The 27,998-nt window shown below is 46.5% G+C and overlaps 1 protein-coding gene across 2 annotated transcripts in view; it reads right to left on the bottom strand.

Annotated features, from left to right (window-relative positions):
* FBXW11 (F-box and WD repeat domain containing 11) overlaps positions 1-27,998 on the bottom strand; it is a 565,949-nt gene that overhangs the window by 222,347 nt on the left and 315,604 nt on the right. For both annotated transcript variants that reach the window (XM_082256216.1, XM_082256217.1), the window contains 2 exons: positions 6,161-6,279; positions 5,963-6,073 (listed from right to left, as the gene is read on the bottom strand). In XM_082256216.1, coding sequence (XP_082112342.1) covers positions 5,963-6,073; positions 6,161-6,279 — 230 coding nt within the window. The remainder of the gene's footprint in view (positions 1-5,962; positions 6,074-6,160; positions 6,280-27,998) is intronic.

The following is a 27,998-nucleotide window of genomic DNA, read 5'->3' as shown; positions in this document are numbered from 1 at the left end:
CGTCCCAAAGCAGTACCACAAATGAGGGGTGGGATAACAGAAATCAAAATCCAGAAGGCCCAACCGGAGCCAACCAGAAGCATCAAGGACTCATCGAGCAAAAAGATGAGACCTAAGTGAAAAACCCAACAAACCCTTGAGGTAGACCAACAGTCTCCTCAGATTGCGGCCTGCAGAACCTTGCGGCCAAAAGAGGCATCTGACGATGCCATCACATCAACTTTATAAAATGATGTAAAGGTATGAACCGACGATCAAGTCATCGCCTTGAAAACCTGGATCGCTGACGCCTGATGGCGGAAGACCCAGGAAGCACTAGGCGCCCGAGTAGAGTGCGCCTTAACAGGAAACGGAGGATTCCGACCCTTAATAGAATAAGCCTGTACCACCGTCTGACTGGTCCATCTAGAGATGGTCGCGGCAGACACAGGCAACCCCCTTCTAGGGCTATCCGTGATCACAAAAAGTGAGTCCGTCTTACGAAACAAGTTCGTAGTAGTCAAGTGTACCCTGATTGTCTGAACCCCATCCAAGGAGTGTAATGCAAACTCCCAAGGATGGCTAGTCTTAGGACACGGGGAAGGTAACAATATTTTTATTCAGATGAAAACTCTGAAAACCACTTTAGGAAGGAAGGATGGATTCGGAAGAAGAACCACCTTATCCCTATGAACCACCAGATATGGGGAACGACAAGATAATGCGGCCAGTTCTGACACCCTGCGTGCAGAAGTAAAGGCCACCAAAAAGGCCACCTTCTGGGATAATGTAAGCAAGGGAATCTCCCTAATATCTTCAAAGAGAAGTTTCTGAAGAACCGACAACACTAAATTAAGATCCCAGGCGGTAAGGGTGCACGCACTGGCGGAGCCAGATGTCGCACCCCCTGGATGAAATTCCGCACCAAGGAATGATTAGCCAAAGGTTTCTGAAAGAAGATTGCTAACGCTGAAACCTGACCCTTGATAGTGCTCAAGGACAGTTTCTGCTCAACCCCTTGTTGCAGAAAGACCAAGATTCGGGTCACCGAATAGGTATGTGGGGGAAATCCAAGAGATTCACACCACGCAATATAAGACTTCCATGTGCTGGAAGTCGCTTTCCTTGCTTTAACTAGAGGTAGGAATAACTGAAGCTGACACTCCCTTGTCCTTCAGTACCTGGGTCTCAATGGCCAGGCCATTAAGCCAGCGATTGTAAAGCAAGATGGAAGATCGGTCCCTGAGACCGCAAATCCTCCCTGAGAGGAAGTCTCCAAGGAGTGTCCGCGACTAGCCTCACCAAGTCGGCGTACCAGGCTCGACGAGGTCAGTCCGGAATTTCCAGAGTAACTGGAATTCCCTCCACCTCTATCCTGCAAAGAAGTTCCCGCAGTAACTTGAGAGGATGGAAGGCATGCCGTAGCTGATACTGTCCCCACGGGGCGATCAGCGTTTCTGCTGCGTCCGCTAGAGGATCGCGGGTGCGAGCTAAAAACCTCCGCACCTTCCTGTTGAGCCAAGGTGCCAACAGATCCACATCCGGGGTGCCCCAATGAAGGGACAGCTAGTGAAATACCTCTGGATGAAGAGGCCATACCCCTTGATCCAGAATCTGACGGCTGAAATAATCTGCCTGCCGATTTCCCACCCCCGGAGTGAACACTGCGGGGAGATCCGGAACAAACCGTTCCGTCCAACGAAAGATGCTAGTCGTTTCGATTTCCACCATAAGTCACGACCGTGGCATTGTGCGATTGGATCCGAATCGGGCTGCTCTAGAGCTGCTCGGTCCAGTAAATCAGACAAAATCTGATCGCTCTCAGTTCCGATACCCTTATTGGTAACCTGGATACTATCGGAAGGAATGACTTCCCCTAGTTGAGCATCGGAGACTCCCTGGTCCGCTCGCTCAACCGGATCTGATTGTCCAGGGAATCGGAATTCTGATTCCATTAGAAAAGAATCTCCTTCAGGAGAATTCGGGTATGAGACTGGGTATACGGTACTGCCTCTAAGGCGGCCACCATCAGTCCCAGCCAATTGACGGACAGCAACATTCGAATCGTTGACTGAACCTTCTGGAGTTTCTCCGCAAGGAGAAACCCTCTTGCCCAGGATGTATCCAACATTAGGCCCAGATAGTTCAGTCTCCTGGTGGGAACCAGGGATGATCTTTGGGAAAGCGAAGAAAACGCTGATGTCCTGCGATGATGGGGATATAAAGATAGGCATCCTAAATGTCTATGGACGCCAGGAAATCCCCCTGATGCAGGGAGGCCACCACTGTTCGGATGGACTCCATTTTTCCCCAAGTCCAGAAATTGGACGCACCTTGCCCTCTTTCCTGGGCATTGTGAACAGGTTCGAATAGAACCCCTGAAACCGTTCAATGTTAGAAGGGAAGAATCGCACCGGTGGAAGTGATCGAAACTCGATCCTGTATCCTGACCGTATGACCTCGCGAACCCCTTAGTCCGGGGTTCTGACAAGCCATGGATCCGGAAACCGGTGAAGACATCCCCCCACCCCAGAGATGGGTAGGGGCGCATCAGGCTGTATTCTTCAGGCTTGGCTGAGCCGGACTTTTTGTTTAGCCGACCAGCGCCCTTTGAAAACCCTCTGAAGGGGCTTTGGAGGGTTTCGCCTTATCGCCCGCCCTCGCAGAACGAACAAACTCTTTATGAGCAGAAAAGGAAGGTCCTCGTTAGTTACGAGGTCCTTTATCCTAGCAGTCTGTGGCAAGACAGTGCTCTTGCCCCCAGTGAGATCCTTTATAATCTCAACCAAACAAGCGATCCCCTTGAAAGGGGAGATTAGCCAACCCATTCTTGAAACCAAACTAAATGGCAACCACTGGCCTAAGGGTTGACCCCTATCAGGGAAAAAATGACGCGGGATTCCGCTTCCACTTTTTCGATCCACCGGATCCCTAAAGGACGCAGCGTCCTCCCAACGGGATAATGGTGGCTTTATTTGGAAATTGGTGAGTCCACTACTGGTGGTACCGTCTATCCTTTAAAGAGGGATTCCTCAAACGGATAGCGCCTAGCCATGCGTTTGGAAATAGCAGGGGTTCGTTTCAAAGGACCCCATTTGGGTAAAGGAAAATCCTTCGCCCTTTTGGTAGGCTAACAAGTACCAAAAAGGAATTTCAGTCTCAGCTACCTCTGCCGGTGTAACCTCAAGACTAAAGGTTTCCCGGACGGACACAACTAGTGCATCCACCACTCTTGTGCTATGGCGGAGGCAGAAACGTTCTCCTCACTGCTGAGGAGACATTACCTGAGACAACAGCCCCATAAGAGGGACCTGCAGCTGCATTGACCAGCTCCGAATCCGTATCTGAAGTATCAGATGAAAAATAGGGGTAGGCGGGGGTCGCTTCTTGACCCCCGTCCCTGACAGGCCACCTCCACCCGGGATACCAAAGACTCCAAAACTGCCGATAATGCATTAAAAACAAGTGGGGTATTGGAGGGTCCTGCGGCCACCTTGAGGGGATCAGGTGGGGATACATATGCGGCAGGGTCAATGATTATACAAGACATTTGCCAGCGACAAAAAAAAAAAAAAAAAATGACAAAGTAAACTTTTTTTTTTTGTAATCCCCCAGCGCAACAGCGCCCCTCAGTGTTACCTGCCTTTTTGGACCCCACAGAGAGAGAGAGACCCCAAGGCTCATCCCTGATGCACAGAAGTTTTCTATCAGCCTGCTCAGTGCTGTCCTGTTACAGACAGGAAGTCTTTGGCCCTTTTTCCTGGGTAAAGGAGGCGGCTCCGCCCCTTAACACGCCTTCCGGCGCCTCCCCCTGGCTCCACGAGGTGTTTGGTCACCTCAAACATGGCCGCCCCCATGCTGGAGACACGAGGCTACGCCAACCTGGTGGCCTCGTGCGATCTGCAAGACAATGGCGGCGGCCTGTTAGGATAGCGGCGGCTAGCAGCGGCCTGCGGGATGTCTGTATTCGGCCTAGCGGCCTGCGGGAGTGCATCGGCCCCACGAACTTCACCCTGAATGGTGATAAGCCTGGCCGGCGGTACAGGACCCTGGCGGGCCGCATGCGGTCCGTGAGTCGTCAGGAGATGCCACAAAACAGTGCTGTGCAGCCCATGGAAGCTGGAGGAATGGCGATCTGGACTGCAGAATTCAGGCATAGGCATCAGCCTGTGTGCCTCTGACAGGTAGGATACCTATTACTTCAATAGTAACGACCTTTTAGTGCTGCCACTGACTTCAGTCATCCTTACAGTCTTACAATGACTTTAGATCGTCAGCTCCCAAACCAAGCCTCCTGGTTATTTTTCACAAAAATCACACTCAAATTGGGGGATCTGTGACTTATTATAGGATAGAGGGGAGATCCATCCTACCATCCCAGAGAGGGGCCCGCGTCCACCACAAACCCGACAGGGGGAGAGGGGGAATATACTACTCACCATACCGGAACCAGGCGGGCGCCAACTCCTGACAGAACCCCTCTCCACCGGGGTGGGGGGGGGGGGGGGGGCTGTCGACCAATATGGATGCCGTGACTCTGTTGGTCATTGGCGTCCAGGCGAGACGTTTAACTCGCAGGGTCAGTCCCTGTCCAGTGGGACTATGTCGTGGCCGACCCAGCGTGGAGCTATGGCCTGCACGCGCTCGTAGGCTGAACTGGGGTGACCACTGGATCTTAACATCCAGCCCGTCGCCCAAGCTTACTTGCTTGAAGATCTCACAGGAAACTGGAGAAAAGAGCTGTCTAAAAAATCTAAGAAAAAAATCCTGCCAGGACCGAAGATCCTAGCAAGGCATCTAGGTCCTTACTCCTAACTAGACAGAAAAAAACTGATTTGCTGTAGCAGGAAGTGAGAGGATATACCCTCTGGGACTGCCCCTAGGGTGTGGCCAGAACGTTTTCTTTCCTGTCTAGTCCTACTCCTGTAGAGGGCAGTATAACCCGAGTTGTTATTAATCAACGAGGACTACGTCTGTCAATGAGCGACAGAGAAACACATTTAACAGGGTAGACTGGTGTATTTAGTCAACTTTACCAACTATGTACCTGTACCATGTTATTCTACCACCCACAGAATACCCCAGTTGGTAACAAAGTGCCAAAACCATCTTATTTAATAATTTGGTGGTCTGTTATTTCTCTGGTTGCACCTCGGTGGGAAACCTACCTCATAGCCCATTTGATTTTTTTCAATTTGCATGCAAGCTCTAGTTCCACTATACTAGGTCTTTGTAACACAATTGCACTAAGTGTTTATCTGCGATTCATAGGTTATTCGTTATATACTTTTGTAAGAAATTTGTGTACTCTGCCACCCTTTACTGTTTATCTACATGTATGTACCTTGAAAACCTCAATATTTATAATTAAATGCTATTTGTGTAGAGGATTTATATTACTATAGGCGATTTTGTCTTAAACCAACTATCATTCACTCTTAATACTGCAAGGAGACCAAAGAGATTATACTTAACTTTGTCACTCTTTCATACCTTTGGACATTTTGTTGTGGTATTTACATCTGCTGCTTTACCGTGAATCTATCAAATTATACCCTTCTAGAGATAGACTAGTCGGGAAAGCACTATAATGCAGGGGGCAAAGGCTCAGCAGGATTGTCACAGTAAGAACCATTAGTATGCTGGCTAGGGGAATACGCATTCAAAGCTGTATTGGGGAGACTCCATAACTATTGAGGTGGATCTGAATCAACTGTAGGTTGTTGAATTACGATTTAACAAATTTAAAGAAAGGTCTCAAAATCAGTAGAGCTGAGAAAGACATCCATTCTTCTAACACTAGCAAAAAAATTTAAGTATTTTTGTCATTGGGGAGGCTGTGCTCCATAGGGCTGGCCTACAGTTTGTCAAGTGTCGAGTCCTTAAGGAGTCCTTAAGTGGCAGCTGTTCAAGGACCCTGTGCCCTAAATGTGGATGGGGGGGGGGGGGGGGGGGGACGTGTTACTGTTTAAATAATGCATACCCATCATATGCTCCACTGACTATTCTCTTGTTATCAAATCGAATACACCGGACCAGCTCTTCATGTCCTTCTAAAACCCGTAAACATGCTCCACATTCTATGTCCCATAATCTGTGAAAAAGAAAGATTTGATTATTAAAGTAGTTATAGTGAAGAGATACAGAGAAGGGCCTTTTTACATTCATTCTACCAGTTTACCTGATGGTATTGTCCGAGGATCCACTTACAACTAAACGATCTCGATATTGTAGACAAGCAATGCCACGTTTGTGCCCATTTAGTGTACGAACAAACTCACATGTACTCGTGCTCCACACCTGAAAATATATGAAAGCTACAGCTGTAACGCATATCACAAAGCAACAACTCTTCTCATTTTCAAAACATGCATTCTAGAGACGTTGGCTAATTAAAATTCTGTCTTTTATTGCAAAAAGAATCAAACTAAAAACAGAACTATGCAATAAACTGTATTCCTTAACAAGTTGAACTCCAGGCCCATGTTTGCCCCATTTTCCCTCTGTAAGCCTATCAATTCAGCAAGAATTTGAATTCAGATGATAAAGAACTGAAGTGTGGGCATATAAATGCATACACACTTCAGCTCTGTATCATACAGGGCTTTTATTGGTAATGCTTCAAGTTGTTTTTGTATATTAGTTTAACCACTTGGAATAGGATGAAGAATAGAGGAAATTGGTACTTTAACGGTAGCCACTCATAACCCCCGGGAGAAATAGACTTGTGTTTATATAACAAATATACATTTAGTCATCATTAAAAGATTATATACAATCAACACAAAAAATAGATGCAATATCTCCACAAAACATAACCTACAGCGGGCTCTTACAACACAAGGGAGAGGCCTATGAGAATACCCATAGTATATGTAAATATCATGTGATACGAAATGAAAAAGTTACATAGTTAGTCAGGTTGAAAAAAGACAAGTCCATCTTGTTCAACCAAAAAAAAAAAAAAAAAAAACAATATTGAAAACCCAACCTTACAATCCCATATACACAATCCTATATCCGTTGTTGATCCAGAGGAAGGCGAAAATAAACCCCAGCAAAGCATGATCCAATTAGCTATAGCAGGGGAAAAAAATTCCTTCCCGATCCCCTGAGAGGCAATCGGATATTCCCTGGATCAACGTTGCCTAAAAAAATATTTAATACCCATTTATATTACGTACACCTAGGAAAGAATCCAGACCTTTTTTAAAGCAATCTAGTGAGCTAGCCAGAACCACTTCTGGAGGGAGTCTACTCCACATTTTCACAGCTCTTACGGTGAAGAAAACTTTCCGTATTTGGAGACGAAATCTGTTTTCCTCTGTGTGTGTATGTATGTATATATATATATATATATACATATATATATATATATATATATATATATATATACACACACACACACACATACATATATAAACACACACACACACACACACACACAAACATACTTGGTAGATCTTATTTATCTTTTATGAAGTACTGGAGAAACCCTTTAGAATATGCCATCTTTAATCTACCCATTATGTTCCCAATATGTTTGCATATCTGCATGTATGGTTTGCACGCATGACTATGCATGCACCTATGGGGATACCGGTTTTCAATGATTTACTATATCTTCCCAACCAGATGCTACATTTATTGATTTCACCGTATATGATAGGTGTTGACTTCCAGCTGACACCCCTGAACTTGGAATTCCAAGGCATGGCGTGCAGGCTCCTTGACCTCCCCGGTTGTTGGGGTAGGAATATTTAGGTCCCCCCCACACATCTTTATTCTCTCCTATGGCTCCAGATGCTCCACTTCTACTCCTATTCCCTGTGGAAGTTTGGTAGGTATACCGCTAGCATTTATTTACATTATATAATGTGCGCATATGTACATGTATATGTATATATGCATATTTTTTTTTTTCGTTTTTAGCTTATTATTCTTTGTTTATTCTGATGTATTATTATATTAGGTCTTAAGTGTTGTGAAAGGACTGTGTAAATATAATAAGATGCATGAAGATTAATGTACTGTATAATTACATCTCCCAGTATTGACCAGGATCACCTGAAGAAGCTACAAGCGAAACACGTAGCAATCCTGCGATTTTTGGAGATACCCTTGGAACCTAGAGAACTTCATTTGGTATCACATATTTAAATATACAACGGGTATTCTCATAGGCCTCTCCCTTGTGTTGTAAGAGAGCCCACTGTATGATGACTAAATAAATGTATATTTTTTTTATTTAAAAAAAAAACTATAGTCAATTTCTCCCTGGAGTTATGAATGGCTACCTTTGAAGTCCCAATTTCCTCTATTCTTCATCCTTTTCCAAACTATTTGGGGATGTGGAGCCACGAAAAAAAAAAATCGAGTCTTGTCTCATATCTTTTTGGCTCACATAGTTTAACCACTTCCCTACCAGCTTATAGGGAAATGACACCAGCAGGAACCCTCTGTCCCACCAGGCAGAAGTCATATGACATCCGCCCGTTCTCAGCGCTTTCCTGCGCCCCCCAGGGGGCACGCAGCGCGGCGATCAGGAATGCGGCGTGTCCCTCGAGACACAGCCCATCCCTGATCAGTGTAAAGAGGCAATTAAAAAAAATGGGGCTTTACCATGTGACCAGCTGTATCCAATCACAGCCAGCCACATGCACTGTCCTCATGGACGGTGCACAGAGCAGCGATCAGGGATGGAGAGTGTCACTGACACATTCCATCCCCGATCAGGGTAAAAAGACAATTAAATTGGCCCTTTACCACGTGACCGGCTGTGTCCAATCACAGCCGGTCACAATGTCAACAAAACCACGGTAACTAGCGGTCACCGTGTTCTCCTCCTCCCACACTGATCCTGTGCGAGGAGGAGATTGCGGTAACAGCTAGTTACCGACTACAGTGCACACTAACACACACTGATTGTGCCGCGCGCCCCCCGCCCCCCCCCCAGAATAAAGAGGTTCTGTCACCAGCCCATCAGAATAGCCTGGGTACCCGTCTGCAGCCCATCAAGGGTACCCGTCTGCAGCCCATCAAGGGTACCCGTCTGCAGCCCATCAAGGGTACCCGTCTGCAGCCCATCAAGGGTACCCGTCTGCAGCCCATCAAGGGTACCCGTCTGCAGCCCATCAAGGGTACCCGTCTGCAGCCCATCAAGGGTATCCGTCTGCAGCCCATCAAGGGTATCCGTCTGCAGCCCATCAAGGGTATCCGTCTGCAGCCCATCAAGGGTATCCGTCTGCAGCCCATCAAGGGTATCCGTCTGCAGCCCATCACGGGTATCCGTCTGCAGCCCATCACGGGTATCCGTCTGCAGCCCATCACGGGTATCCGTCTGCAGCCCATCACGGGTATCCGTCTGCAGCCCATCACGGGTATCCGTCTGCAGCCCATCAAGGGTATCCGTCTGCAGCCCATCAAGGGTATCCGTCTGCAGCCCATCACGGGTATCCGTCTGCAGCCCATCACGGGTATCCGTCTGCAGCCCATCACAGTATCCGTCTGCAGCCCATCACAGTATCCGTCTGCAGCCCATCACAGTATCCGTCTGCAGCCCATCACAGTATCCGTCTGCAGCCCATCACAGTATCCGTCTGCAGCCCATCACAGTATCCGTCTGCAGCCCATCACAGTATCCGTCTGCAGCCCATCACAGTATCCGTCTGCAGCCCATCACAGTATCCGTCTGCAGCCCATCACAGTATCCGTCTGCAGCCCATCAGAGTATCCGTCTGCAGCCCATCAGAGTATCCGTCTGCAGCCCATCAGAGTATCCGTCTGCAGCCCAAGCCTCAGAGTATCCGTCTGCAGCCCAAGCCTCAGAGTATCCGTCTGCAGCCCAAGCCTCAGAGTATCCGTCTGCAGCCCAAGCCTCAGAGTATCCGTCTGCAGCCCAAGCCTCAGAGTATCCGTCTGCAGCCCAAGCCTCAGAGTATCCGTCTGCAGCCCAAGCCTCAGAGTATCCGTCTGCAGCCCAAGCCTCAGAGTATCCGTCTGCAGCCCAAGCCTCAGAGTATCCGTCTGCAGCCCAAGCCTCAGATTATGTGTTGGGGTGTTTGCTTTCCAAAATTGGTTCATTTTGTGGGTAATTCCTTTGTCCTGGTGCTCAAGGGCCTTCAAAAGTGTGATAGGTCGTTAGGAAATTATATGTGTAATTTATGCTCCTAGAACACCTGACGGTGCTCCTTGCATGTTGGGCCTCTGTATGTGGCCAGGCTGTGTAAAATTCTCACACATGGTATTGCCATACTCAGGAGTAGCAGAATGTATTTTGGGATGTAATTGCAAGTATGCATATACTGTGTGTGAGAAATAACTTTTGACAATTTTGCATAAAAAAAAAAAATAAAAACTTCACTTTCCCAAGAATTGTAGGAAAAAAACAGCCATAACCATGCCTGTTACTGTTACTAAATAAAATGGAATGTCTACTTTCCAAAAAGGGGTTATTTGGGGGTTATTTGTACTGTCCTGACATTTCAGGGACTCAAGAAATTAGATGGGCCTTCGGTACATCAGGTGTGATAATTTTTCAATGATTGGCACCATAGCTTGTAGACTTAACTTTCACACAGACTAAAATCCACTAATTTGGGTTATTTTTACCAAAGATATGTAGCAGTATAAATTTTGGCCCAAATTTATGAAAGAAAAAAAAAAAATACTTATTTGCAAAAATTTTTAATAGAAACTTTTTTTTCACAATTTTCGCTCCTTTTTCCCCTTATATCGCAAAAAATAAAAAACCCAGTGGTGATTGGTAAATACTACCAAAGGAAAGCTCTATTCGTGTGACAAAAAAGGATATAAAATTTGATTGGATACAGCGTAATTATCATTCAAATTGTGAGAGCGCTGAAAGCAGAAAATTGGTCTGGGCAGGAAGGGGGTGTAACAGGCCTTTATGGAAGTGGTTAAAGACAAATTAAAATAAAAAATAGAAACTTCAAATTCATGAACCATACAGTCAGGTCCATAAATATTCAAACATCGACAATTCTAATCTTTTCGGCTCTATAATGGATTTGACGTGAAACAAAAAAGATGTGCTTTAGCTGAAGACTTTAAGCTTTAAATTTGATGGCATTTAGATCCAAATCAGGTGAAAAGGTGTAGGAATTACAACAGTTTGTATATGTGCCTCCCACTTTTTAAGGGACCAAAAGTAATGGGACACTTGACTGCTCAGCTGTTCCATGGCCAGGTGTGTGTTATTCCCTCATTATCCCATTTAAAGGAGCATATAAAAAGGACCAGAGTTAATTTCAAGTGTGCTATTTGCATTTGGAATCTGTTGCTGTCAACTCTCAATACGAGATCCAAAAAACTGTCACCATCAGTGAAGCAAGTCATCATTAAGCTGAAAAAACAAAACAAACCCATCAGAGATATAGCAAAAACATAAGTGTGGCCAAATCAACTATTTGGAACATCCTTAAAAAGAAAGAACGCACCGGTGAGCTCCGCAAAACGAAAAGACCCGGAAGACCACGGAAAACAACTGTGGTGGATGACCGAAGAGTTCTTTCCCTGGTGAAGAAAACACCCTTCACAACTGGACCAAACAAGAACACTCTCAAGGAGGTAGGTGCATGTGTGTCAAAGTCAACAATCAAGAGAAGACTTCACCAGAGTGAATACAGAGGGTTCACCACAAGATGTAAACCCATTGGTGAGCCTCAAAAACAGGAAGGCCAGATTAGAGTTTGCCAAACATCTAAAAAAAGCCTTCACAGTTCTGGAACAACATCCTATGGACAGGTGAGACCAAGATCAACTTGTACCAGAGTGATCGGAAGAGAAGAGTATGGAGAAGGAAAGGAACTGCTCATGATACAAAGCATACCCCACCTCATCAGTAAAGCATGGTGGTGGTAGTGGCATGTATGGCTGCCAATGGAACTAGTTCTCTTGTTTTTATTGATGATGTGACTGCTGACGAAAGCAGCAGGATGAATTCTGAAGTGTTTCGGGCAATATCTGCTCATATTCAGCCAAATGCTTCAGAACTCATTGGATGGCGCTTCACAGTGCAGATGGACAATGACCCGAAGCATACTGCAAAAGCAACCAAAGAGTTTTTTAAGGGAAAGAAGTGGAATGTTATGCAATGGCCAAGTCAATCACCTGACCTGAATACAATGGAGTATGCATTTCACTTGCTGAAGACAAAACCGAAGGGAAAATGCCCCAAGAACCAGCAGGAACTGAAGACAGTTGGAGTAGAGGCCTAGCAGAGCATCACCAGGGATGAAACCCAGCGTCTGGTGATGTCTATGCGTTCCAGACTTCAGGCTGTAATTGACTACAAAGGATTTGCAACCAAGTATTAAAAAGTGAGTTTGATTTATGATTGTTAATCTTACATAGTTACATAGTTAGTGAGGCTGAAAAAAGACACAAGTCCATCCAGTTCAACCTATGATGTGTGTGTTTGCTTTTAACCGTACATTGTATACCCCTGTATGTTGTGGTCTTTAAGGTGTCCATCCAATAGTTTTTTGAAACTATCAAGGCTCCCCGCTGATACGACTGCTTGCGGAAGAGAATTCCACATCCTTACCGCTCTTACAGTGAAGAACCCCTTACGCACTTTAAGGTTAAACCGCCTTTCCTCTAGTTTTAGTGAGTGGCCACGTGTCTTATTGTATTCCCTTACTCTAAATAGTTTGTTCCTTATGCTCGGGTCGCCAGTACAGTATTTGTACATTGATATCATATCCCCCCTCAAGCGTCTCTTCTCCAGAGAGAATAGGTTCAGTGCTTGTAGTCTTTCCTCATAGCCGATGTCCTCCATTCCCCTAATTATTTTTGTTGCCCTTCTCTGGACTTTCTCCAGTTCCAGCACATCCTTCCTGAGGACCGGTGCCCAGAACTGGACAGCATACTCCAGATGTGGCCGGACCAGAGTCTTGTAGAGTGGAAGAATAATCTCTTTATTTCTGGAGTGAATCCCCTTTTTTATACAACCCAGTATTCTGTTGGCTTTGCTTGCAGCGGCTTGGCATTGCATGCCACTTCCAAGCCTGTTGTCTACCAGTACCCCCAGGTCCCTTTCCATCCTAGACTCACCCAGAGGTTCCCCCCCTAGTGAGTAGCTTGCTTTCTGGTTTCTGGCCCCCAAGTGCATTACTTTACATTTTTCTACATTAAATCTCATCTGCCATGTAGTTGCCCACTCCGTTATTTTGTTCAGGTCTGCTTGCAAGATTTCCACATCCTGCATAGAAGATATTGGCATGCCTAATTTAGTATCATCTGCAAATACTGAGATTGTACTAGATATCCCCTCCTCTAGATCATTTATGAATAAATTAAACAGGATTGGTCCCAGGACAGAACCCTGGGGGACCCCACTTTCCACACCCGCCCAATCCGAGTACTCCCCATTAATCACTACCCTCTGTACTCTCCCCTGGAGCCAGTTCTCTATCCAGGTACTCACCTTATGGTCCATACCTACCTTCCTTAGTTTGTACAGTAAGCGTTTGTGGGGAACGGTGTCAAAGGCCTTTGCAAAGTCCAGATACACCACATCCACAGGCTTACCTTTATCTAAGTGGCTGCTCACTTCATCGTAGAAGGTTAATAGATTGGTTTGGCAAGAACGATTTTTCATGAATCCATGCTGATTACTACTTATAATACCGTTTTCATTACTAAAGTCTTGTATGTGGTCCCTTATCATCCCCTCCAAAATTTTGCAGACTACAGATGTTAGGCTGACCGGCCTATAGTTACCCGGGATATATCTCGGCCCCTTCTTAAATATTGGTACCACGTTGGCTTTTTTCCAATCAGCTGGCACCATACCTGTCTGTAAACTATCCTTAAAGATCAAGAATAATGGTCTGGCAATCACCTGACTGAGCTCATTTAGAACCCTTGGGTGCAAGCCATCCGGTCCCGGGGATTTATTTATGTTAAGTTTCTCTAGTTTAGCTCTAAGTCTATCCTCTGTTAGCCATGGCGGCACTTCCTGAGGTGTATTATTTAGTTCGGCCTTACAAGCGGGGTTCATGTAGCCCCCCGATTCCTTTGTGAAGACTGAAGAAAAGAAATTATTTAACACTTCCGCCTTTTCTCTGTCCTCAGTGGCCATTTTTCCTTTATCATCTTTTATGGGGCCAATGTGTTCTGGCCTTGCTTTCTTACTGTTTATATACTTAAAGAATTTCTTGGGGTTCTTTTTACTCTCCTCCGCTATATGTCTCTCGTGTTCTATTTTAGCCGCCCTGATTTCATCTTTACATTTCTTATTGCACTCTTTGTAGTGCTTAAATGCTGCCAATGACCCCTCAGTCTTGTATTTTTTGAAGGCCTTTTCTTTAGCTCTAATATACATTTTTATGTTGGAGTTTAGCCACCCAGGGTTTAGTTTTGCTCTTTTAAATTTATTTCCCAGTGGAATGCACTGGCCCACCCCCTTGTTAAGTATGCTCTTGAAGCATTCCCATTTTTCCTCCGTGTTCTTTGTTCCCAGGGTTCTATCCCATTTGATATTTTCTAGCAGTGAGCGCAGTTTAGGGAAATTGGCTCTTTTGAAATTCAGTGTCCTTATATTACCCTTGTGTTTCCTATTACTGTAATTAATACTGAAACCAATTGACCTATGGTCACTGTTCCCTAAGTTGTCCCGTATTTCTATATCCGTGAGCAGGTCTGTATTGTTGGTAATCAGTAGGTCAAGTACCGCATTGTTTCTTGTCGGTGCATTCACCATCTGACCCATGAAATTGTCCTGCAAAACATTTAGGAACTGCCGAGCCTTGGCTGAATGCGCGGTTCCTTCTGCCCAGTCTATATCTGGATAATTAAAGTCCCCCATTATAATGACATTTCCCATCCTTGCTGCCAATCCTATTTGTAACATGAGGTCTGCCTCACCCTCCTCCCTCTGGTTTGGGGGCCTATAGCATACGCCCAATATTACCTTCCCCACCGTGCCTTTCCTTTGAAGCTCTACCCATAGGGATTCTGCCTCGTCCATAGCTCCATTATTAATATCATCCCTCATATTTACCTGTATACTGTTCTTAATATACAAACATACCCCTCCCCCTTTTTTACCTTCTCTATCTCTGCGATAAAGGGAATACCCCTGAATGGTCGCCATCCAGTCATGAGAGCTGTCAAACCAAATCTGTCCCCTTACTTTTGGTCCCTTAAAAAGTGGGAGGCACATATACAAACTGTTGTAATTCCTACACCGTTCACCTGATTTGGATGTAAATACCCTCAAATTAAAGCTGAAAGTCAGTTAAAGCACATATTGTTTGTTTAATTCCAAATACATTGTGGTGGTGTATAGAGCCAAAAAAGATTAGAATTGTGTCAATGTCCCAATATTTATGGACCTGACTATCTATTACAGGAGTTCCCAAACTGTGGGTCGGGACCCACTGGTGGGTCACGAGCTGCATTTGAGTGGGTCGCGATGAGCCGGAAATCACTGAGAGTGGGCCTGCTTAAATTGTGCTGTGCGAGTCCACGCAAATTACGGAGAGCCAGAACAGTCAAATCGAGATGGATTCAGTACCCCGCCCACGCAGTTTATGGAGGCTGGTCTGCATTTCCCACGAGGAGGATACTTGCATCAGTGAGTACGTATGTGGGCTGTTATGTAGGATATGTTCATGGGGTGCAGAGCCAGCTCCTCGGTCCTGCTGGCAGCAGCGGTGGTGGCTAGACTGGCAGCGGGATTCTATCACCTATAGCGGACAGAGACAGCAGCCTTGTGTGATAGGAGGACCAGGTGGCCTGGCGGTGTCAGGAGTTTATGGAAGCTTCTGTGACCCCAGTAGAGGATCTAAAGGAGAAGAGCCAGGACACCAAGACCAGCATAGAGCTCCTCATCATGGAGACTCTGGGTGAGGTGTGCTGGGCACTGGAGAGGGCAAACAGGGGCTTCACCTTCACTGTGGACCGCTGGGAGAGGAAGGATGGTGAGTGCCATATAGGTGGTTAGGAGTAAGCGACCTACAGAGTCGTGAAACATGTCAACCGTGTCCATGTCTGTTCGATGCACCGTTGTCTTTTATGAATGGGAATAAACACTTCAAGTTCATTCATCTCTGAGTGCGGTCACTTTTTCTCTTTGGGAGTGCCATATAGCCTTATATTTATTTAAATATTAAGTGTATTCAAAAATAAATTGATTGATATTTTTAATTTAACATCCCCCTCCCTTTAAAATATGCATTATTATTATTAATATTTGCATTTATATAGCGCCAACAAATTCCGTAGCGCTTTACAATATTCAATTACAAGCAAGTGGGTCCCGAAAAATAACTGTATTCAGAAGTGGGTCTCGGCCCAAAAAAGTTTGGGAAGCCCTGATCTATTATATATATATGTATATATATATATATATATATATATACACATACATACAGCTGCAAGAAAAAGTATGTGAACCCTTTGGAAGGATATGGATTTCTGCACAAATTGGTCATAAAATGTGATCTGATCATCTAAGTCACAACAATAGACATCACAGTCTGCTTAAACTAATAACACACAAAGAATGAAGTGTTGCCATGCTTTTATTGAACACACCATGTAAACATTCACAGTGCAGGTGAAAAAAATAGAATTTTTGTAAGAACTTACCGTAAAATAATTTTCTCTGAGTCCCCTGACAGTCGCCGCCTGATGGTATTAGCCTTCACTAATGGGTAATGACTTCCTCTGCAGGAGCAAGGCTAGGCAGATTATTAGGTTAATACAAAAAACTTTTTATACCTCGGCATGCCACTATGGGGCCATCCGTCAGCCATTATCCTGAACTCAATCTCATATTACCTCAGTTTGTAGAAAGCAGTACTGAAAGGCAACAACCCCCAGATCCAAAAAACCAGAGGGATGGGGCGGCAATTGTCAGAGGACTAAGAAAATAATTTTACGGTAAGATCTTACAAAAATTATATTTGCCAAAGCATCAATGTTGTAGAGTTTGTGAAAGTGTGCACTGACGACCAAGTCGCCGCCTTGCACACCTGAGCCACAGAAGCCTGATGGCGAAAAACTCAATTGGTGCTGACGGCTTGGGTAGAATGGGCACTTACCGGTAAAGGAGGAACCTGATCCTTAACAAAAGAGGCCTGAACAATCGTCCGTCTGATCCACTTAGAAATGGTTGCCGCAGAGGCGGCCGATCCCTTCTGAGGTCCCTCAGGAAGAACAAATAGGGAATCAGATTGCCCGAACAGATTCCGTGGCAGACAGGTAAACTCTGACCACCCGGACCACATCCAAGGAATGCAAGGCAAGTTCCCTGGGATGTTTGGGCAGCGTACAGAGCGAAGGCAACACGATATCCCCATTGGGGTACAACCACTACCTAGGGAAAAAAAGACCGATTGGGTCGCAGAATCACTTAAGCTCTATGAAGCACCAGAGAAGGAGACGGCAGGACAAAGCCGCCAATTCAGACAGACACTCTGTGAGCTGACGTGATGGTCACCAGAAAAGCAACTTTTTGGGAAAACACAGACAGAGGAATCTCTCTGATGTTCTCAAAGGGAGGTCGTAACACAGACAAAACCACATTTAGATCCCAGGGAGGCAAGGGAGCCCTCCTTGGGGAAGCCAGATGCCGCACACCTTAAATGAAGGTGCAAATCAAAGAAGGCGACACCAAGGGTCGTTGAAAAAAAGACGACCAAGGCCGACAACTGACTCCTGACCATGGGCAGTGCCAAACGGTAATCCACGCCTTCCAGCCGGAAGTCCAAAACCTTTGCCATGAGAAGGAGTGAGGATGAAACCCATGCGATTCGCACCAGACGATCTAAGCTTTCCAGGTGATGATTAAGCTTCCTAGAGGTAGCTTTACAAGCCTTTATCAAGGTCGGGACGACCGCCTGTGGAAGACCTCTATCCCTCAAGACCTGGCTTTTAACAGCCACGCCGTTAAGGCCAGAGACTGCAAAGCAGGATGGAAGATCGGCCCTTGAGACAGAAGATCATCTCGCAGCAGAAGACGCCAGGGAGGTTTGACGATCACCTGAATGATCTACGCGTGCCAGGACCGCCTTGGCAAGTCCAGGGCCACCAGAATGACTGACCTCTGTTCCGACACCAACCTGCGGAGGAATCTGGACAACAGTTGAATCGGAGGAAAGGCATACAGCAGCAGATACCGGTGCCAAGGCACCACCAACGCATCCATGGCATCCGCCAGAGGATCGCGAGTTCTGGCCACGAATCTATCCACCTTGTAGTTGGGCCAGGGCGCGAACAAATCCACGTCCGGAGTCCCCCAGGGCACAAAGGAGGCGAAAACACCTCCGGATACAGGGACTATCCTCCCTGGTCCAAAGTCTGGCGACTCAGTTAGTCCGCCTGCCAGTTTTCCACACTCGGAATGTGAACAGCCGAGATCACCAGAACGTGCGATTCGGCCCAAGACAGGATCTCTGCCACTTCCCCGGCCGCCCGGGCACTCTTGGTGCCCCCTTGGTGATCGAGAGAAGCCACATCCGTGGCGTTGTCCGTCTGTACACGGATCGGACACCCTTGAAGCGGAGACGACCAACGGAACAGACAAAGCTTGATCGCACAGAGCTCCAAAACGTTTATTGGCAATGAAATCGCCACCGCCGACCATGTCCCCTGGGCACGAAGCGCACCCAGAACACCGCCCCAGCCCAACAGGCTGGAATCCGTGGTTAGTATCGCCCACAGCAGAGGCCGGAAAGGTCTGGCCCTGTATCAAGGATGGCGACCGGAGCCACCACAAGATATCCGACCGAACTTCGATTGCAGAGTCCTGGTGTGAAATTTAGCAAACCGGACGGCTTCAAAAGCAGAAACCATCAGACCCAGAGAACGCAAAGAGGAGAGATAGTTGCCCCTGAGGGTCCTGATCTCGTCCTGCAGGGTCCCGATTTTGTCCTCCGGAAGAAAGACTCGAGCCTGAGCAGAGTCCAGGACCATCCCAGGCACTGAAGACGAGTTTGAGCCAGTGCCAACTTCTGAAAATTGATTGTCCAACCTAACTCCTGGAGCGTTTCAACTGTCACAGCCAGATCGCTCGCCAAAGTCACACAGGCGCTTGACCTTAACAAAAGGTTGTCCAGGTAACCGAGGACCACAATGCCCTTTAAAACGCAGCAAAGCTAGAACAGTAGCCAACACTTTGGTGAAAACCCTGGGAGCCGAGGCGAGACCAAGAAAGCAACGCCACAAACTGGTAATCCCCCCCAGCCACCGCAAAGCGGAGACACCTCTGATGACCCTCGTAAATAAGGATGTGCAGAGATGCATCCTTCAAGTCGATGGAGGCCAGGAAGTCCCCGGGCCTCAACGACATCAGCACAGACCGGATGGATTCCATCATGAACAGGTTGGCAAAAAAAAAGGCGAAACCTGTCCCGTGAAAGGAACGGGCACAATGACTCCATGGGCAAGCAGATTGTGCACCACCCCCATGAGATCCCTGAGACAACTGGGAGTCAGCTGGAGATTGGACGGGAAGAACCCGTCTGAGTGTCTATAACAAAACTCGATCTTGTACCCTGAACGAACCAACTCGTGAACCCACCTGTCCTGAATGCTGGACAACCAGGGTTCCTGAAAGCAACACAGACATCCCCCCACCCCGACAACGATGAGGGTGTCCCTTCAGGAAGAGGGAAACTGGGCTGCCGATCCAGACTGACCGGCCTCTGGCGTACCTGACCACGGCTTTTTGTGGCCACCAGAAGGGTTTACCCTTATCCTGCGACCCGAAGGCACGAAAGCAACTACGCTGAGTTTGAAGGAAGCCCCCACCGCGTGCGGGAGGACCTACCCTCAGTGACCTGGGGCAACAGAGTACTCTTACCTCCCGTGAGCCCCTTAATCAACACATCCAGAGTAACCCAAAAAAAGACGACACCCCACATAGGAGACATCAGACACCAACTTTTTAGAAGCGTGGTCAGTCGACCAGCTATTTAACCAGGTAATGCGGCAAATCACGACCGCGGACAACCAGGCGACTAACGGACCCTCGTCCGAGGCCACGTCACACAGGTACATCCCAGACTGGGTGATCTGATCCACTGTGTCAAAGGGGAGTCGGAGAGGCCGACTCCGCCCCCAGGGAGCTCCGAAGCACCTTGGACCATGTCGTGAGAGGCCATCACCGAGGCAAACAGGTGTAGGCAGGGGACCCGCCACCAAGTAAATGTTGCGGGAAAGGGCCTCCATGCGCCAATCAGCCGGATCCCTGAACACCGGAGAATCCCCCACTGGCATCAAGGTGGACTTATTCAGCCTAGACACAGTGTGTTCCACTTTAGGGGACACCATTCGTTTGTCCACGGCCTAAAAAAAAAGGGGATAGCTGTGGGAAAAACGCCTAGGCACCACCAGCATGTTCAATGCGCCGCCTGGTCATTCACAATCTCGTGAAATTCCTATGGGCAGGGAAAAATCTGACCTGACTTCTGTGGTCTTTGGAACCCAAAAGCGGACTGCTTACTTGACAGAGATGGCTCATAGTCAAGATTGAGAGTTTCCTTAATGGCTCTAAAGAGAGCATCCACCGCAGCACGATCCCGTGCTACTCCCTCAGAAACGGAGGACCGGTACCCCTCAGGGGGGCCATCGTCCGTGGCAAACAATTTGGGCTCAGAGTCAGAGGACTGGGAGGACGTTTTTTGAAAGAGCGTTCCGACATCAGCAGATTCACCTTGGACGCCAAAGTCGCAAGAGCAGCAGACAGAGGCCATGGAATAGGTTTCAGGGGAACCCAAAGCCCCCCCCCAGGTCTGCAGGGAATTTGTTGTCCTGGGAGTCCACATTTGCCATAGAAATTAAAAGGGACGCTGGCCCTTTAAATCGTGGGTTCCCGCTGAAGGCAGAATTCTGTGTAAAAATCCCCCAGCCTGTCAGTAATTCCCACCAGCGCATTCTCTGAGGAGATGTGAGAAGAAGGAGGAAGTGTCCTCACGCCCAGCCCTCGAGCCCAGACAAAAGGTGCCTATGGAAACGCTATATAAAGGGACACAGGGAAAATGGCCGCTTGCCTTTAATAGACATGTGCCCACAACTAAGATGGCGCCCAATCGGGATTTTTTGCAGTATCATAACATGGCTGCTGCCCTTACACAGAGCGCAGTGTTCTGCCCACAGTAAACATGGCAGCCTCTCTAAACAGCAGCAAAAGAAGCGCATACACGCATTCTGGCTACCACAGAGGACCTCAGGGAGACCCTCAAAGCTATGGAGCACCAACCCCCCCCCCCCCCCAGTAATACAAGTAACACATATAGTGCCCCCAGCAGGGACAGGGAGGGAGGGAAATAACCCAAAGCCAGCCAGAAGGGGAATCCCACAGAGACCAACAGCCCTGCTATCCCCCAAGAGTGGGCCCACTAACCCCGCAAAGTCCCCAGGGACAAGGGGGATCAGTACTCACCAGTCCAGGAAGCAGGCACCGCTCTTATACGGGAGACCTCCCACCCTAAGTGGGGGTGGCGTCAGCCAAGAAGGGATGCTGGCAACATGCGGGCGATCCAGGTTGAGACACCCTCAGTAAAGACGCAGCTCCGCAGGCTCTTCCCCATTCCAAGGGGCACGGTCGTTGCGAGGCCTGGGCGTACCAGTAACCTGTGGCGCTCGTTGGCAGGCTGGGACTCCATAAGGATCTATAATACCCAGTGCGAGGCCCAACTCTGCAGTCACTTGTAGTCCTCTAGGAAAATAATCCCCGACTAATTAGTTAAAGTGAGAGAAATAAAATTCAATTGTGCACAGAAAAACAAAAATTTTGAGAAATAAACAAAAAAAACAGACACTAGATCCCGGCCAGGAAGACCTAACCTGCTCCTAATCTAGGCAGCATAAAACTGAGGTAATCTGTATCGGGTTCAGGATAATGGCTGAGGAATAAACCCCGTAGTGGCATGCCGAGGTATTAAAAGTTTTTTGTATTAACCAATTAATAATCTGCCTAGCCTTGCTCCAGCAGAGGGCGCCATTACCCATTAGTGAAGGCTAATACCATCGGGCGGCGACTGTCAGAGGACGTAAGAGAAAGTATGTGAACCCCTAGAGTAATGACATCTCCAAGAGCTAATTCGAGTGAGATGTCAGCCAACTGGAGTCCAATCGATGAGATGAGATTGGAGGTGTTGGTTACAGCTGCACTGCCCTATAAAAAAAACACACACCAGTTCTGGGTTTGCTTTTCACAAGAAGCACTGCCTGATGTGAATGATGCCTCTTAAAAAAACCTCTCAGGAAACCTACGATAAGAATTGTTGACTTGCATAAAGCTGGAAAGGGTTATAAAAGTATCTCCAAAAGCCTTGCTGTTCATCAGTCCACGGTAAGACAAATTGTCTATAAATGGATAAAATTCAACACTCTCCCTAGGGGTGGCAGTCCTGTAAAGATGACTGCAAGAGCACAGCGCAGACTGCTCAATGAGGTTAAGAAGAATCCTAGAGTGTAAAGACTTACAAAAATCACTGGCAAATGCTAATATCCCTGTTAGCGAATCTACAATACGTAAAACACTAACAAGAATGGATTTCATGGGAGGATACCACAGAGGAAGCCACTGCTGTCCAAATAAAACATTGCTGCACATTTACAGTTTGCACAAGAGCACCTGGATGTTCCACAGCAGTACTGGCAAAATATTCTGTGGACAGATGAAACCAAAGTTGAGTTGTTTGGAAGAAACACACAACACTATGTGTGGCGAAAAAAAGGCACAGCACACCAACATCAAAACCTCATCCCAACTGTGAAGTATGGTGGTGGGGGCATCATGGTTTGGGGCTGCTTTGCTGCGTCAGGGCCTGGACGGATTACTATCATCGAAGAAGAAATGAATTCCCAAGTTTATTAAGACATTTTGCAGGAGAACTTAAGGCCATCTGTCTCTCAGCTGAAGCTCAACAGAAGATGGGTGTTGCAACAGGACAATGACCGAAAGCATAGAAGTAAATCAACAGAATGGCTTAAAAAGAAGAAAATACGCCTTCTGAAGTGGCCCAGAATGACTCCTGACTGTTGTGCACATCTGATCTGCAACTACAGGAAATGTTTGGTTGAAGTTATTGCTGCCAAAGGAGGTTCAACCAGTTATTAAATCCAAGGGTTCACATACTTTTTCCACCTGTACTGTGAATGTTTACATGGTGTGTTCAATAAAAACATGGCAACATTTCATTCTTTGTGTGTTATTAGTTTAAGAAGAGTGGGATTGTCTATTGCTGCGATTTAGATGATGATCAGATCACATTTTATGACCAATTTGTGCAGAAATCCATATCATTCCAAAGGGTTCACATACCTTTTCTTGCAGCTGTGTGTATATATATATATATATATATTTATTTTATATATATATATATATATTTATTATATATATATATTTATTATATATATATATATATATATATATATATATATATATATATATATATATATATATATATATGAATTACATGTATTTAAGTATGGCTGATTTGTAATAGAAGTAATAGAAGCTTTGCTACTTATGTTTGAGGGTCAATGAGAGTTTAATATTAGGAGTAGATAAGTAATTAAAGGTGACACTTCTGTAAACTTGTACCATATATAAGAAAGACAGAAGTCTTTGTTAGAAGGTTTTGGATGTTTAATTAAGAAATGATTTGTAGCAGAGAGGGAATTGAGGAGATGAGAAAACCTGCTTGTGTCTCCAGATTGCTCACCCCCTGCCTTCACGTTCGTGTTTGTGTAGAAGGGGAGAGAGAAGTGGTGAGACTATTGCAGACATTCCACCTTTTTTAACCTTCCTTAAATTATTGTGCCTGTCTGTGAAGCAGGAGAGTTATGAACATCTAAGAAATAAGCAATATACTGTAACATGTGATGTTCAAATGTAGGTGATAAGAAAAACTTTGTAAGGTAAAGGAAGTTTTTTAATATATTTGCAGAAATAAAATCCTAGTTGAAATGGTTCGTTTTTGCTTTGTACCTCTCCGATGCCAACACCATTTAAATTTCAAAAAGCAGCCATTAATATTATAATTATTTACATTTTTAGTTTTCCATACCAGCCCACTGGGCGTGGAAAGGGAGAAAGCTCCACCCACTGATAAAAAAACTGTGTGTGCTTTTTTAATGGCAGTTAGTTGAACAAGATAGCTGACTAGACAAGTTCTGTATAACATGTCAAATGTATGACCAAGCTAAGAGTAACAGTATAAGATAGGGCAACAATGAATGATCACTGGATATGTATGTCTTTTTTGTATTGTCCTTAACCACTTGCCGACCGCTGCACGACTATGTACGTCGGCAGTCAGCCCCAGCCAGGCAAAGTGACGTAGTACTACGTCGCTACTTCCCGCCGGTGCGCGCTCCCGCTCCCCCCCCCGCCCATGGCTTGACTGGGTTCAGAACTGATCAGTCATGTCCAGGCCAATGATTTTTGGCCTGGACCTGTTGATCGGTTCTGCCCAATCAGATTCTATGCTGAGCCTGTGTAATGTGAACACAGACTCCAAAAAGATGTGCCCTCCCCTCCCATGATCCTTTTTGGAACCAGCGTGAGAGGAGAGCACATCTAACTGTAAGTACTGCACCAAGCACATACATTTACACTTAGGCACATTTAACCCCCAATCGCCCCCTACACCCCCTGTCACAACACACACTGTATACAGCATATAGCATTTTCCTATATACCTGTACAAGTGTGATTTGTGATCAGGTGTAGCGCTTGCAGCCCTCCCCTTTTTCAATTAAAATACCGGCCACCCCCCAAAAATAAAGATTTAACCCCCTGATCCCCCACAGTTAACCCCTTCCCCCTGTCACATTGCACACTAATACAAACGTAACATACTGTTTTTCTGTATTTTGTATTAGTGCAATTGTGACTTGACTATCGACTTAGTTTCTATCCCAAGTAGGTTTAGGGTCCCCGACACCCCCCCCCCCAATAAATATTTAACCCCCTGATCACCCCTACAACCCCTGTCACAACACACACTCTATACAGTATATAGCATTTTCTATATACCCGTATACGTGTGACTTGTGACCAGGTTTAGCGATTGAGGTCGTTCCTTTTATCCTTAGGATACCCGCCACCCCCTCCCAATAAAGATTTAACCCCTGATCTCCCCCTGATGACATCCAGTTAACCCCTTCCCCCGTCACATTGCACACTAATACACACATAATATAGTGTTTTACTGTATTTTGTATTAGTGGGATTGCGACTTGAGTTTGCGCTAGCGAGTTAGTTTCTATCCCAAGGGAGGTTTAGGGTCCCCGCCACCCCCCCCAATAAAGATTTAACCCCCTGATACCCCCCCTGATCACCCCCAGTTAACCCCTTCCGTGCCCTGTCACAGTGTCACTTTTATAGTGTATAGTTTTTTCTCTAATCAACATTATTAGTGACAAAGGTGACATTAGCTAGTGTTAGTGTCAGTCTAAAATAGCGCAGATCCCCGGCGCATAGTTAGAAATAACCCCTTGATTACCACACACACACACGTGCATACGCACATACACTTCCATTACTAGTATAGTGTTTGAACAGATCAAGATCTGATCAGAATTCTACTAGCGTCCCCATAGTTTAGGGTTCCCAAAATGCGGTGTTTGCACGATCAGCACTGATTCCGGACAGAACCTGCGTTTAACCCCTCTGCCCAGCCCACGCCACCCAGGTAAGTGTAATAATCAATAGATTACTGTCACTTACAAAAAAACACAACACACAAAACCGCTGCGTTAGCAGAGTCAGGCCTGATCCCTGCTAGCATTATTTTTTTTTGGTAGCGCTTGAAATAGTCCTCGACAACCAGGTGCTTTTATTACCTGCGAGTCCACACTACTGTTCCGGTAAATTTAGTTACCAAAATCACAAAACGTTTGTACAGTAGTGAAGAGGCTTAAAGTATACTGGCCATGTCAGATGAGAGCGATGGGGAAGCCTAACCGGCAGAATCAGGGTCAGTATACGAACCTGATGACGGCAGCGGCTCCCTGACAGATGGACCCATCCGTCGTCGGAGCTCTGTTAGACCCAGGCGTACTCGACCCCATTCTGGAGTTGTTGAGATGCAGGAATCGCAAGGTGCGTTCCGTCCGATCATCCTTCTGGTGACCTGGCAAGCACCAGCGGCATAGTACACCCTGGACCTAGTACAACCAGCACTGCAGTAACACTTGGTGACATGGCGAGTCCCATAAGTGCAGTTGAAGCTGGTGCGGTGGCTAGCACGAGTAGTGGCCCGCGTATTCGAAGACAGGCCCGTAGAGCTCATAGTGCCCTCCCCGATGCGCTGGCATATCCCAATTGGCAACCCACTGATTCTACAGCGCCAGTACTTCCCCCCATTCACTGCCCAACCTGGAATCCACGTGGAGAGCTGGTTTTATGTCCCTGAACTTTTTTGAGCTGTTCTTCACGTAAGATCTTTTCAGATCTATTGTGGATCAATCAAATTTATATGCAAAACAATTTAATCGCCGCCAACCCAAATTCGCCCCTTGCCAGACCATTCGGCTGGAAATCAATAACGGTTTCCGATCTTAAAATCTTTCTGGGCCTTTCCCTCAGCATGGGCATAACCAGAGTGAATTGCGGCTATATTGGTCCACTAGCCCACTTCACCATATGCGCACGTACTCTGCCTCCATGTCCAGGACGAGATACGAGAAAATTCTGCGATTTTTGCATTTCAGTGACAATGAAATCTGTCGTCCTCGGGGACACCCTGCATATGATCGGCTCCACAAAATTCGGCCCCTCATAGACCACTTCAATCAATGGTTTGCAGCCTTGTTCACCCCTGCAAGCGTGCCAAGTACGGGGTCAAGCTGTATAAACTGTGTGACAGGGCCACAGGTTATACAGTTAGTTTCCGGGTCTATGAGGGAAAAGATAGCTGTATGGAGCCCCCCAACTGCCCAGACTACATAGGGAGCAGTGGCAAGATAGTTTGGGACTTGGTGTCACCCTTATCCGGAAAGGGGTACCATTTGTACGTGGATAACTTCTACACAAGCGTGCATCTATTTAGTCACCTGCTCGAATTACAAATTGGCGCATGTGGCACCGTGCGACCTAATCACCGGGGTTTCCCCCAACGGCTTGTAGCTTCCCGTCTTAGTCAGGGGGAGAGAGCCTGCTTGAAACCGGACAAATTGCTAGCGGTGAAGTGGAGGGATACACGGGATGTTTTCATTCTGTCCTCCCTTCACGCAGACACGACGATCCAAAATCCTACGGCAACTGGCGTTATGGAAAAACCACGACTACAACCTTAATATGGGAGGGGTGGACCTTAACGACCAGCTTTTGGCATCGTATTTAGTTGCCCGTAAAGCCAGACGATGGTACAAAAAAGTGTCTATTTATTTATTCCAATTGGCTATGCTGAACGCTTTTGTCCTTTACAGGGCGTCAGGACGCATCGGATCCTTCCAAGAATTCCAGGAAGAGATCATCCTTGCCTACCTGTACCCAGGAGGCATGTCTGCCCAACTTCCCCTTCCAGATGCAGTGAGCAGGCTGCATGAGAGACATTTTCTACATGTCCTCCCGCGTACCCCTACCCAAACTTACCCCCAACGATGATCTCGTGTCTGTAAGAGGTGTGGATTTAGGCGTGACACCCGCTATTGTCCCAGATGTCCTGACCAACCTGGTCGCTGCATCGGGGAATGTTTCGAGCGCTACCATACACTAGTAGAGTATTAGTGTAGGGCACACAAACACAGGGTCTCGAAGCATGACACAGTGTAGGGCACACAAACACAGGGTCTCGAAAGATGTTCGATGGCTATCGACATTTTGAGAGACCCAAGCTGGAAAATCGCAGTTCACAAAAAAAAAAAAAAAAAAAAAAAAAAGGGTTCCAAAAAAATATAAAAAAATACAAAAACAGGTGTGTCAGTCATTTTTTGTGTTCTTCTACTCTTCCTACTGTACTTTGTTTTTCATTCTTTTGTTAACCTGTTTCTCTTGCAGGTACTCGTCGGCTGCCACATTTATATAT

This window comes from Pelophylax lessonae (assembly GCF_965119305.1).
Source record: "Pelophylax lessonae genome assembly, chromosome: 4".
NCBI classification, from domain to species: domain Eukaryota; kingdom Metazoa; phylum Chordata; class Amphibia; order Anura; family Ranidae; genus Pelophylax; species Pelophylax lessonae.
This window is presented reverse-complemented; position numbering and strand designations above follow the sequence as displayed.